At 37.7% G+C, this 13,321-nt stretch overlaps 2 protein-coding genes across 7 annotated transcripts in view; both read right to left on the reverse strand.

Moving 5' to 3' along the window:
• The window catches only part of RSBN1 (round spermatid basic protein 1), a 42,936-nt gene extending 36,331 nt beyond the window's left edge, over positions 1 to 6,605 (reverse strand). For both annotated transcript variants that reach the window (XM_024764873.1, XM_024764872.1), the window contains exon 1: positions 5,435 to 6,605. In XM_024764873.1, the coding sequence (XP_024620641.1) occupies positions 5,435 to 6,140 (706 nt within the window). In that variant the 5' untranslated portion in view covers positions 6,141 to 6,605. The remainder of the gene's footprint in view (positions 1 to 5,434) is intronic.
• A 1,174-nt stretch (positions 6,606 to 7,779) lies between these two features.
• The window catches only part of PTPN22 (protein tyrosine phosphatase non-receptor type 22), a 50,796-nt gene continuing 45,254 nt past the window's right edge, over positions 7,780 to 13,321 (reverse strand). For 3 of the 5 annotated variants that reach the window (XM_024764813.1, XM_024764812.1, XM_024764815.1), the window contains 2 exons: positions 12,851 to 12,928; positions 7,780 to 8,481 (listed from right to left, as the gene is read on the reverse strand). In XM_024764813.1, coding sequence (XP_024620581.1) covers positions 8,417 to 8,481; positions 12,851 to 12,928 — 143 coding nt within the window. In that variant the 3' untranslated portion in view covers positions 7,780 to 8,416. Of the gene's footprint in view, positions 8,482 to 12,850; positions 12,929 to 13,321 lie in introns of those variants that run through there. The other 2 variants (XM_024764816.1, XM_024764814.1) reach the window with 2 other exon arrangements.

A 13,321-nucleotide genomic window follows, 5' to 3' on the forward strand; every position in this document is an offset into this window, starting at 1 on the left:
GGCCTGTTTGCCTCTCTCTAGGCAGGTAAAGTAAAATATCAGTCCCTGAAGGTGTTGCTCTGATAAATGAGATTATCTGTTTATCTCAGTCCTCTGTATAATCCCCCAATAATTCCCTACTCCTATCACTGAAAACAATAAACTATTTCTAAATTAAAATTCCTGCCAATAGCTTTTTGACATCACAGAAAATTTCAATTTGTTGTGTGACTTAGGGACTCTTTCCCTGTGAGAGCAGTTGGGCAGTTGGTCAAAGATGAAAAATGTGAGAAAGGAAGGCTGACTCACTAGAGTATATAAGAGCAATCCTGTCATTTTAATGACAGTGGAGAAGAGAGCTATGGAAATCAACTTCCTCCTTTCCTTTTTAAAAAAAATATTAAAATACTACTAAAATCATTAATTTATTAGCCAAGAATAATTAAGAAGAAGCATTACTTTTTTTGATGGAGGTTTTTTTTGAGGAAGTTTGTTCTAGGCTTTTATGAGCAATAAGAGGGACAGAAAAAATTAAGATTTCAAAAGACACAGGTAACTATCATTTAATTAAGATTCAAGCCTGTTGCTTGCAAGAATCAAACAATATTTTAGTATCTCTTTATTAACAATGCAAATGTGCTTAGTGGAAAGTGAAAAGCTAACTGGACCATGAGTCAAAAAAACTGGGTTCTAGATTCAGTTCTATCATATACTAACTAGAAAAGCTGAAGTGTGACACTTCAGCTCTTCAAAAGTCACTATACTTCCCATTTTACATATAAAGCAAGTTTACCTTAGCATTTACAGATTAAATTTTTGTTTCAACTATTTATGAGCAACTCCAAATGTCTGGAATCAAAATTTATAATTAACCTATACATGAATTTGGATTGAGTACTGTCGGGTTGGTGTGCAGGAACAGGTCTCTCAGCTGAATGATCTATCTCAGGGATCAGCAAACTTCTTCTACGAAGAGCCAGATCATATGCTTTGCAGGCCATATCGTCTATCCCACCCAACTACTGTCTGTACTGCTGTAGTGCAAAAACTCCCAGAGACAATACAACTGGATGAGTGGAGTGGTGTCCCAATAAAATTTTATTTCTGGACACTGAACTTGAATTTCATATGATTTCATATGTCATGGGTTTTTTCCAACCATTTAAAATGTAAAAACCATTCTTAGCTCAAAGGTTGTACAAAAATAGGTAGTGGAACTTGATTTTTGAAAAAGGTACAAAAGTAATTCGATGGAGGAAGGATGGTCTTTTCAACAAAAGGTGCTGGAGCAGTTGGATATCATAGGCAAAAAAAAAAAAAAAAAAAGAACCTAAACCACACACATTATACAAAATTAACTCAAATGGATCAGATATTCAAACGTTAAAGTTAAATAAAACTTTTGGGAAAACAACAGGAGAAAATCTATGGGACCTAGGTCTTAGGACCTCAGACATGACACCAAAAACATAATCTATAAAAGAAAATCAACAAATTAGACTTTAACAAAATTTAAAATGTTTGCTCCTGAAAGACCCTGTTAAGAGGATGGAAAGACAAACAACAGAGTGGGAGAAAATATTTGCAAACCATTATTCTGATAAAGAATATACATATCTGTAATATATCAAGAATTCTCAAAACTCAATAGTAAAAAAGCAAACAATTCAATTAGAAAATGGGCAAAAAACTAAAGAGACATTTTACTGATGAGACTATATGGACAGCAAATGATGGCATGAAAAGATGTTAAGTATCACTAGCCATTGGGGAGATGCAACTTAAGTCCATGATGAGGTATCATTACACATTATTAAAACAGATAAAATAAAAATAGTAACAATACCAGACACTGGCAAGGATGTGGAGAAGGTGGCTCTCTCATATATTGCTGGTGGGAATGTAAAGTGGTACAGATATTCCAGAAAATAGCCTGGCGATATATTCCAAAAACAAAAACAAAACATATACTTAACCACATGACCCAGCAACTGCATTCACAGAAAAATGAAAATTTACATCCACACAAAAACCTGAACATGAATGTTCATAGAAGCTTTATTCATAATGGCCAAATTGGAAACAACCAAAATGTCCTTCAACAGGTGACTAAACTGTGGTATATCCATACCATAGAACACCACTCAGTAATGAAAAAAAATGAGCTGTTGATACATACAACTTGAATAGATCTCAAGGACATGCTGAGTGGGAAAAAAGTCTCAAAAGATCACATACCATATATATTCCATTTATGTAACATCCTCAGAATGACTTATGGGTTGGAGAACAAATTAGTGGGTTCTAGGGGTTGGGGAAGGTGGGGAGACACAGGAAGTTCTAAGATTACAAAGAGACAGCACAAGGGGCATCTTTGTGGTGATGGAATAGTTGTGTACCTTGACTGCAGTGGTAGTTAAACTAATCTACAGGTGTTAAAATGGCACAAAATTATACACACACCATTGTACCAATGTTAATTTGTTAATTTTCTGGTGTTGATATTATACAATAGTTATGTAAAATGTAACTTTCGGAGGAAATTAGTGAAGAGTAAAGACCTCCCTGTACTATTTCTGCCATTTCCTGTGAATATATAATTATCTCAAAATAAAAAGTTAAAAGAGTTTCTGAAAACCTGCGGATAAGGAAAGGGAAGACATAGTTCTGTAAATAACAAGGGTCTAGCCACTCTCCTTATTAATCTTAGAGTTGTTTCAAGGATCAAGCATGATAAAATAACAAAAAGCAGTTTTAACAGTACTTAATAACAGCCAGACACTTAAGTGCTTTCCACATATTGTCTCACTTAAGCCATAAACAATCTTATAAAAGAAATACCACAACCCCATTTTACAGACAGGAAAACTGGAACTGAGGGAGCTTAAAGTAATTTGTCCATGGTCACACAGTAAGTGGTAGAGCCACGATTTAAACTCAGATTGACTCCAGAGGCATGCCTCCAGCACATCACTATAACAAGTATAAAGATATTTAGTGGAAAAACAAAAGGTATCCATCAAAGTGTAGTGCAAAACCGTGGATTAAACAAAGGTTAAACCAGTTTATTTTCTGTAAGATTCTCAGAACTTTTAAAATGCCAGTGTGTGTCATATAGCTAGGAGGCTATTGTTTTTTCCCCAACATATTTGACAAGGGAATCTTCCCCTCCAGAATATATAATCCAACAGTCTCTCATTCAAAAGTCAAAATGTTTACACTGGAGTTATTGTGGTGATCATTTTGCAATATATACAAATAATGAATCATTATAATATTAAAAATAATATGTGTCAATTATATCTCAATTTTTTAAAAAGCTAAAATGTTTAAATGACCTAATCTTAACCCACTTTCCTCCTTCACATACTAGCAAACCACAAATGTTTGGACTGCACTGTCCACTGTGGTAGCCAAGAGCCAAAAGGACTATTTAATTATAAATTAATTAGAAATAAAATTAAAAATTCAGTTCCTCAGTCACACTAGCCACATTTCAAGTCTTCAAGATTTGTTCAAGGGCCACATATGACTAATGGCTACCATACTGGACAACACATTTATAGAAAACATTTTCATCATCATAGAAAAGTTCTGTCAGGCAGCACTGGGTTAAAAGTTTGTTTTTGTTTGTTTTTTAAAGACATGGCCTCTGCAATTTTCAGAGACGCACACTGTGTTATTAACTATTATACATGTTGTTTGCCGCTATCCTCCCATAAAAGGGGACTAGGACAGAAATTCTTAATAGGACTGGCTACTGTCACTCTGATGCCAAGGCACAGGGAAAAGATAAGCAAAAAAGTGGAAAACATGAATAGCAAACAGAGAAAGCAACATCACGCAGCTGGAGGATGAAGCTTGAACTTGGATTCAGGAGACCTGGGTTCTACTCCCTATTAGATCAATGATTTTTTTTTTTTTGGTACCTGTTACTAATTAACTGTGACTAGACAAGTCTCTTCACTACTTTAGGCCTCAGTTTTCACTCTTCAACAATACAAATTTGACTTAGATGATCTCTAAGATTCCCTCTAGCTCTGTACAGTTGAAACACACAAAAACACATACACACATGAAATGAGAAGGTGAGAAATGAAGGCACAAATTAAAGAGAGCAAGATCATTGCATATTAGTGGTGGAAATTGGCATTCCTGTCAGTTTGGCACAAATTCTACTCCTGAGGATAAGACTTGGATACCACCAAAGGAAGAAAGATTTAGTTCAATTCAATAAAAACTTACTGAGCAATTATTTGCAACAAACTGCACTATCTGGAAGTAGCACCACACACACACACACACACACACACACACACACACACACACAAATTAATTAGCCCTAGGTTAAGACCAAATATGTGGAAGAAATCCAAGACTCACCAAACTTGAGATTGAAAGACTAGTTCACTAACACGTAATAACTGCCCCAGCACTAAGAAACATAGAAGTATTTTAAACTCTTGAGGAGACAACTCTAACAAATTATATAAAATCATATACAAAGTACAAACACATGGCATACTCAAAATTCTTATCCCTACCCCCACCATACCCTTCTTCTAAAGAGAAAGTAAATAAATGCTACAGGTACTTGGGAATATGAAAACAGCAATTTTGGTCAACCTAACTTCTCTAGAACCCACACTCAGATAGTCCTACATTTTCTGGGCTAAATATTCCTGACTTTAGTGAGTTTATTGGAAATAAATAAATTCTCAATCTGTTGCACCGGGCAGAGATGAAAAAGCAACTGGAATTCTTGTCTCTACTATCTCCTACTGAACTTTTCAGAGGCTTGGTTGGTCCTATTTTCTAGGATCAAAGGGGAGAGAAATCCTTCCCCATCCCTTTTCTGAAAATTAAGATTTCATATGAAAATTAAAAATGAGTTTTACTTCCACATAAAAAAAGAACCAAGATAAACTGCGTTTGATACCTCACCTTGAAGAAGCTAAGGCAACCAGTGAGTCGAGCCTAATCTCGGTACAAATTCAAACTCCTTAAAGCCCCAAACCACACTCGTGAATATTGTGGAGCAGAGGTGAGTGAATATTCGAGCTTTCCATCAAAGAAAACAAGGAAAAAAGGGATTTCAGCGACAAGCCTTTACTTTAGACAGGCAGTTTTCAATACCCCACCTACTAATCCCACGCCAAGGACCGCGCGGCGCGGAAACCCTGGCGAATTTGAAAACAAACGTTGGTAAAGGCTCGGGGAGGGGGAACTGGTAAGGGGGTTAGTAACTGACAGCTCGGCCTCGAAGCGAGAAGCTTCAAGTAGGTCAGACGGTGTCAACGGTTTGAAATCCAGGATCCACCCCAGTGGGCTTAGGGGAGTAGAGCAGCAGGAGGTAAGCAGGGAGCTGGAGTCTTTCAGGGCTAAAGGGGCGGGATATCGCAACAGAGAGAGACCTAGATAGAGCCCAAGCTCGGGGCAGTTCGGCTGCTCTCACCTCTCTTGGGGGCCTTGATTAGAGGCACCCCTCCAGTCCTCTCGCCGTTTTCCTGCTTGTCCTTGTGCTTGAGCTCTCCCGGAACGCAGGAGCCGGGGTCACCATCAGAGCCGCGGTGGTGATGGTGCTTGTGCCGCTCCTTGTGGCCCTTATGCTTGGGCCCGGCCGCGCTCACCGTCAGGGGCGAGAAGGTGAAGAGGGCCGAAGTGCCCGGGGCCGGGAGCGGGGCAGCAACAGCGGGCCCGGCGGGTGCCAGCGAAGGTGGCGGCGGAGGAGGCAGGAGCAGAGGCTCAACAGGGCCTGGGACGGCTGGGGCTGCATTCGTAGGCGGCAGCGGCCCGGGATGTTGGCGGCTGCGACGCCGCCGGTGAGGGGGAGCGAGAGGGGGGTCCTGGCTCGGCCGCCCCCGCTTCTCCTGAGACCCCCCACTGCTCGCTCGGCGCTGCCGCTTCACTCCCCGCGGCGAGACCCCAGCGTGGGGTTTCTCCTTCCCCTCTTTGTCCGGCTCCTCCTGCCCCGCCACCGCCCGTACTATGCGGACCGCTCCGACCTGCGCAGCCATTTCACCCACAAACACACATTTAAATGGCCCGACCGCCCCCCCGTCCGCGTACCGCGCAAGCGCCGCCCGCGCACGGCCCGCTGGGCATTGGAGTCTCTCCCCCACTCTCCACTTCTCGGCCATTCTTCGTCCAGAGCTGAACATGGCCGGAAGCAGTACTTACCGGAGCTTCTCCGCAGGGCCCTCCAACCGAGCTCTATTGTAAAGCACTCTGGGCCGCGCAGAGCCTCACGGGAGCGGTAGTTCTCCGTGCCCCCGCCGCGTCGCTGGCTCGATGAGCAGAGGAGCCGAAAGGGAGCGTGCGCCGAGTCACGCTTCGGGCTGCGACGCAACCGCCGCTGGGCGGAGAGTTGCCGCCAACCGCTTTAACGGCCGAAACAATGTTAATGGCTTTCAGTCTGTCGGCGCGTTCCCATTATCGTCTCCGTGTGCCTCTTCGTCATTTTACACGGAGGAGTTGGTCTCCATAGTTACTTTTCAATTTCCTATTACTCTCATAACCTTTGTGAGGTACAAGAATCCCCGGCCTTTTACCACTGGACAAACGATGAGATGCAGAGGAAAAAGGAACTTGGTAATATGTCAAATGAGGGCGATTTTGCTTTAAAATCGAACGGAGCTGCAAATCAGACATTTCTGAACCTCTTCCTGGCCACTGATTGCCATGGTTACAAGTATAGGCGCGACAAGGCAGGTGCAAGAACTGCCTGGGAGCCTGGTGAGCGCCGCCCACCTCGCCGTCGAGCCACATCCCCTCTAGTGCCTGGAAATGTATAGAGTTCATCCATTATTTTGAATCCTTCCCTACAATTACGGGAAAATTCTAGATGGAAAAACATGTTTTGAAATTTCTTAATAAGATTTTTTTCAAATCGTAAGTATACGATTGCATAAATTTGAGAAGTGTGTCTACCAGAGAACACTCCAGAAATCGTCACTACTCACCAAGGTTTCCGCCAAGAAATTTATTTACAATTTGATCGTCACTTTACATTTTACCGCCTTGATAAAGATATTTGGAAATAATTGATTACAATAAAGTACTCAGATAAAATCTCTGTGGTTTGATGACACTAGTACCTGGAAAAGTACTCAGCTCGATGAACACTATAAAGTTAGTTTAAAAACCAAAAAGTTTATTGAGCACCTCTTGTGTACATTACACTACAATAAACAGGTAATATTTCATCCAGTGTGTGCCTTCATTGGGATTCCTAATGAAAAATATTGAAGAACAAATGCTGCTTAAATATTTCATTTTTTAGAAAGTTATGAACACTTAAGTGAAGTCATTAGGATGTCAGAGGAATCCTTTGTAATAATTACCCACTAGTTACATAAAATTAGATTTGAAAGATCAACTTTAAGATAAGGCAGGTCCATATTCATATAGAAAAAATTTTTTAACTAGTAGTGCCTCTAGTTAGTTGGATATAAATTGTACATGTTTATATAGGACCTTTGAAATGAAAAAAAATGCCACCAAAAGATAGCTACTTTGTTGATTATTCTTCTAGATTTGGTAAATGAATAACATTGGCTAAAGCTTGTCAGGAATGTGCTTGAACATCTTGTTATTTGGTATATCCAAACGAAAAACTCATTACTGTCATTACATATATTTATTATTTTTATTTATTTATTTATTTATTTGCGGTACGCGGGCCTCTCACTGCTGTGGCATCTCCCGTTGTGGAGCACAGGCTCCGGACGCGCAGGCTTAGCGGCCATGGCTCACGGGCCCAGCCGCTCCGCGGCATGTGGGATCTTCCCAGACTGGGGCACAAACCCTTGTCTCCTGCATCGGCAGGCGGACTCTCAACCACTGCACCACCAGGAAAGCCCTGTCATTACATATATATTGTATTCTCTTTAAATATAACTTCTTTTTCTTACTACTCTTGTTTCCCACAACACTTGGAAAGATGTATCTCCATTTAGGCAAAAATAATTCCCAGGGAATAATCATTGTCACAAGCAATAATTTTGTACTGTAACCACAAGGTAAGATTTTTCAAAACAATTTTTATGGTAACTTCTGACAATATAGACATTTAATTGAGATCCAATTTTTACAAATCTTTTAAAGTTTATATTTATGTAGGAAAGTAAAGTAGACTAAAAATAACTTCCAAAAATGGAAAATAAGTCCATTGTAAAACTTTCTCATACAGCATTCTCTATACATAGCTTAAATGACAAACTCCTATTTGTGCTTTCCAACCCAGTGTAAATGAGATGAAAATGTAAAACTTCTGACATTTATTTGCGTATTGCTTTTAAATGCTATTAACACATTACCGTATCTTCATGGTAGATATTATGAATATACATTATGAATATACAGCACTTATTCTAGCTAGCAGTATTCTAGTAGTTTCATTTGCAGATTCACTTGCAGCTGATTTTCCAAAGTTGTGTTAAATATTCCAAGTTGATGGTGGGTTCCTTGGTCCTTTGGGTTTTGAAAAACGATTTGCAAAACCTGGGAACAAAAATAAAATTGAATGAAAAAAGAAAGATTTCTTATACAGAAATGAACACTTGGATTTTAGAGTGTATTATAATATGTGCAAATACATGGATTTTTTTTCACAGCATCTTTGATCAATTTAGTAATTTTTTTGTAAAAGCATTCTAGTAATTATGTTAGTGCTTAAATGATAACAACAGAACACTAATAACATTTTAAATTTGTAGAACACTTACAAATTTAATAATGGTAATGATTAGATGATTGTAATAGCCTTTGGTAATTCAGCATATAGTATTCTTTTTTCCCAGGTTTATCGAAATATTATTGACATATGTTTGTTTACATGTGACATGTAAGTTTAAGGTGTACAGCATGATGATTTGATACATGTATATATTGTGAAATGATTACCACATTAAGGTTAGTTAACACCTACATCCCCTCACATAATTGTCTACTAGTGTGTGCGGTGATTTTTTAAGATTTTTCTTTTCAATATAAGATTTTACTTTTAACAGCTTTCAAGTATATAATACAGTACTGTTAATTACAGTTGCCATGCTGTACATTAGATCTCCAGAATTTATTCATCTTATAACTGGAAGTTTGTACCCTTTGACCAACATTTCCCCATTTCCCCCACCTCCCAGCCCCTGGCAACCACCATCCTACTCTGTATTTCTATGAGCTAAACTGCTTTAGATTCCACATGTAAGTGAGAACATATAGTATTTGTCTTTCTCTGATTTATTTCACTTAGGGTAGTTCCCCCAAGGTACATCCATGTTGTCACAAAAGACAGGATTTCCTTCTTTTTTGTGAATGAATAATATTCATATATATATATATATATATATATACACACACAGTCATATACATAATAATTCGGATAGTAATGTATGTATATATAGAGTCAGCCCTCCCTATCCTCAGATTCTGCATCCACAGATTCCACATCTGCGGATTGGACCAACAGTAGATCAAAAATATTCAAAAAAACAATTTACAAAAAGTTCCAAAAAACAAAACTTGAATTTGGCACACATCAGCAACTATTTATATAGCATTTACATTATACTGGGTATTATAAGTAATCTAGAGATGATTTAGAGTAAACAGGAAGATGTAGGTAGGTTATATGCAAATACTAAGACATTTTATGTAAAGGACTTGCGCATCCTTCGATTTTAGTATCCACGGGGGTCCTGGGACCAATCCCCCTTAGGACTGGTACGACTCTACGAGGATTCTTCACCGTGCAGGGGGTTGCACCACTAACCCCATGTGTTGTTCAAGGGTCAACCGTATACATATATCTCTCACATCTTTTCTATCCATTCATCTGTCAGTGGATCCATAGGTGGTTTCCATGAATTGGCTATTGTAAATAATGCTGAAATGAACATGGGGTGCAAATATCTCTTCTGAGATAATTTCATTTCCTTCAGATATATATTTGGAAGTGGGATTGCTGGATCATATGGTAGTTCTATCTTTAATTTTTTGAGGAACTTCCAGACCGTTTTCCATAGCGATTGTACCAATTTACATTTCCACCACAGTACATAAGGCTCCCCTTTCTCCATACCCTCACCAACACTTGTCTCTTGTCTTTTTGGTAATGGCCATTCTAATAGGTATGATGTGATATCTCGTGGGTTTGGTTTGCATTTCCCTTATGATTACTGATGTCAAGCATCCTTTCATATGCTTGTTGACCATTTATATACCTTCTCTGGAAAAATATCTATTCAACTCCTTTGCCCATTTTTTAAGCTGATTGTTGGGGTGGGTTGTTTAATAATATCCTTTATCTATGTCTTTTCACCCACCATCCATTTGTCAGAAAAACAAAACTGGGGAATTTAAATTTCAGAAAAATAAGCGCTATTGCTTTAGAAAATTATTGTATTAAATTCAGTTGTACTTCTAATTTGACCCAGAAAGCCCTCAATTTACTCAGAGATTACGTTTGAAAAGATTAGAAAAAATAAATTATTAAACAATCCTGTAAAACTAATAATAAAACTAAGTGGTTAATTATTTTTATTTCTCTCTCTCCTCAAACACTCCCCTCCAGGCCCGCCCCACACACACACAGAGAAGGAGGATGAGGAAATTTTGCATAACCAATGAAGGCTATTTCTGGATGCCTTCAGAATATATGCAGGTTGATGACGTAGGTTCTTAATCACTTTAGCAACATATGACTTTTCTTTGATAGCGCCATATTTTCAAGGTACTCTTACACTTAGCAAATTTAAGGGCTCAAATTGAGCAATGAAAGAATCGAAATACAAAGGGAAAACAGAGAATGGAAAACTCAAAGATGATTAATTTCATCATCTTATAAAATTGTGGGAATTATATACCTTATAGAACTGATGAAAATGATCAGATATTTGTTAAAGCACCCAGCTCAATGCCTGGCACATAGTAACTACTCAAGTACTGCCTAAATCTGAAACACCAAAAACTATGCCAGAACTAGAAGACAAGGAGATTAGGGAAGAGGGAATGAAAAGAAGATAAAAACAAGAAATCCTCTAAAATTTATTAATAGCGGTGGTAAAAAAAAAAAATTAGGGGGAGGGGGCGCACAGCCTAGTTCCTGCACATTTCACTCCTCTGAGTGGTAAATAAGAAGATAGAAGGAAATATATTTCAGGTTCAATAGTTTCACACAATAGTCACAAAATTATCCATTCAGTCCAGATAGCTTGATAGTAACCAAAGTGGACTGAGAATAGAAGTAAGAACATAACACGTAAGTACTAGGTATCTGAAATTTGAGGAATAGCTACACTCAGTGTTTTTCACTGATCAATACTCAATAGTTTAGAACAGTAGTGAGCTACCTTTTTTGCATGTAGGACAATTCAGGAAAAATAAAAATAAAAATGTTTATAAACCACAAAATTTTTTCATTCACATTTAAGTACTTTTTGAATAAAATACCCTTATAATGCCTCTTTTATAAAAGAGAACCAATGAAAAAATTAGGTGCTGCTTTTTAAGTAGATAAAATATTCAACTTTGAGAAGAAACAACATGGAGGCAGCTGTACAATATTTTATCCTCGTATTATATCACAGACTGTTGTAAAGTTAGATGGGCCATGAGTTATTCAAGTGGTGTCTCTGACTGAGAGAAAAGAAGGAAGCAAGGAACATTTGTGTTCTAGGTAAAGTTTGGTGCTTTTTTCATAGGTTATATAATATTCTACATGAACTTTTTAACTAAATGATTTCATAAGAATAACTTTTTTCTAATTATAACATTTTAAACCTTAGAGTTAATGTAATCCAAGTAAAATTTTAAAGCCCAAGAAACAGATCCAGAGAGTCTAGTTGAATACTTTGCCATGGTGAGATAGGAACCATAACCCCAATTGTGGCAGAGATTGCTACCTGTCTACTAAAATTTTTCCTTGCTTCTTCTTCAGGAATAGAATAGTATATGGGAAACTGTCTGCCCAGCATTATTGCATTTCCCAGTGTCTTTTACAGTTTGGATATAGCACATGTATAAGTTCTTTTCAAGGGAATGTGAGCTGGCATAATGTTGCCTCTTCCAGGCCAGTGCCTTAAGACCAGAAACGAAGGCCACACCTCTTCCACATTTTTCTCTCATCTTCTTGCCACCTGCAATCTGAACGTGGCAGCAACAATTCTGATCATTCAGATAAGAACAATACCATAGAGCAACTGTTCTCAGGATGTGGTGCCTGGGACCACTGGAGGTCCCCCAGACCTTTTCAGGGGGTCTGCTTTTTGGTTAATAATAATTTTTAGTAGTAATATCCTACATTATTTGCTATACTCCTTATAAAAATTATAGCATACATAATACTACCTTAAATAGTATCATGAATTTATGTTATATAGAATAATAGAATGCTTAATATGAAATTATTTTAAATTTATAGCTTTACTAAAGAGCAATTGGGCAAACAGTTCCTTTAAACTGTCAGAATTGTGCTTCAGCGCCTAATGTTGCATGAGTTACACAAGATTAGATAGCAGCATCTTCTGTTCTTTTCATCACACTTGTATATTTTTTATAACTTTGCTTAGATATGAACTAGAGTATTATGGCATTTCAGAATTTCTTCATTTGGCTTTCACATTCATTTACTACATGCCAACATGATCATTTGGTACCTAGTTTTATTTTCCATATATGCTAGGCAATTCAGGCCTGTGTAAGATGTAAGAGTTAGCTGAGGTCAAAAATAAAAAGATAAATGGCATGAAAAAGAATATACACATAAGGACTTATACATGCAAACTTAAATCATATTAAAGTTGTATCTCTTATACTGTAAATGAATAATTAAGATAAATATTTTTTTAACTCTGGGAAGTAACACACATACCAAAATTCAAAAAGGAGCTGGAGTTATTTGACTGAACAGAGTCTGCAGGATTGTTTGATGGGGAAGAATTACAGATACCTAGAATCAAAAGAAAAAAATGTAAGGGAAAGAATGGATACAGACTCAGACCACATAATTGTTGAGATTACACATTCCCTCCAAATTAATTAATACTTCCAGATAAACATATCACTATCAAATGTAACAAAATATAGATGTTTACAAATGGGTTGACACTATAATTTTCTCATTTTTTGTGCATTTTTTTTAAGTTTTCTTTTCTTTGCAAACAGATTGTATAATAAACCCAACACTAGAGAGAATCACCAAAGGATTCAGGAATACAATCCATTTTACTGTGAATCAACTTTTTCTGGGATTTACATTTTTGGCTTTCAACTGCATCTTACTTTGCACTCTGATCACTCTTAAGTACACTTTTAAATAATTTATTCTCCACATTAGCTCAAC

The sequence above is a fragment of the Neophocaena asiaeorientalis genome, unplaced genomic scaffold (genome assembly GCF_003031525.2).
Source record: "Neophocaena asiaeorientalis asiaeorientalis breed wild unplaced genomic scaffold, Neophocaena_asiaeorientalis_V1.1 scaffold62, whole genome shotgun sequence".
NCBI classification, from domain to species: domain Eukaryota; kingdom Metazoa; phylum Chordata; class Mammalia; order Artiodactyla; family Phocoenidae; genus Neophocaena; species Neophocaena asiaeorientalis.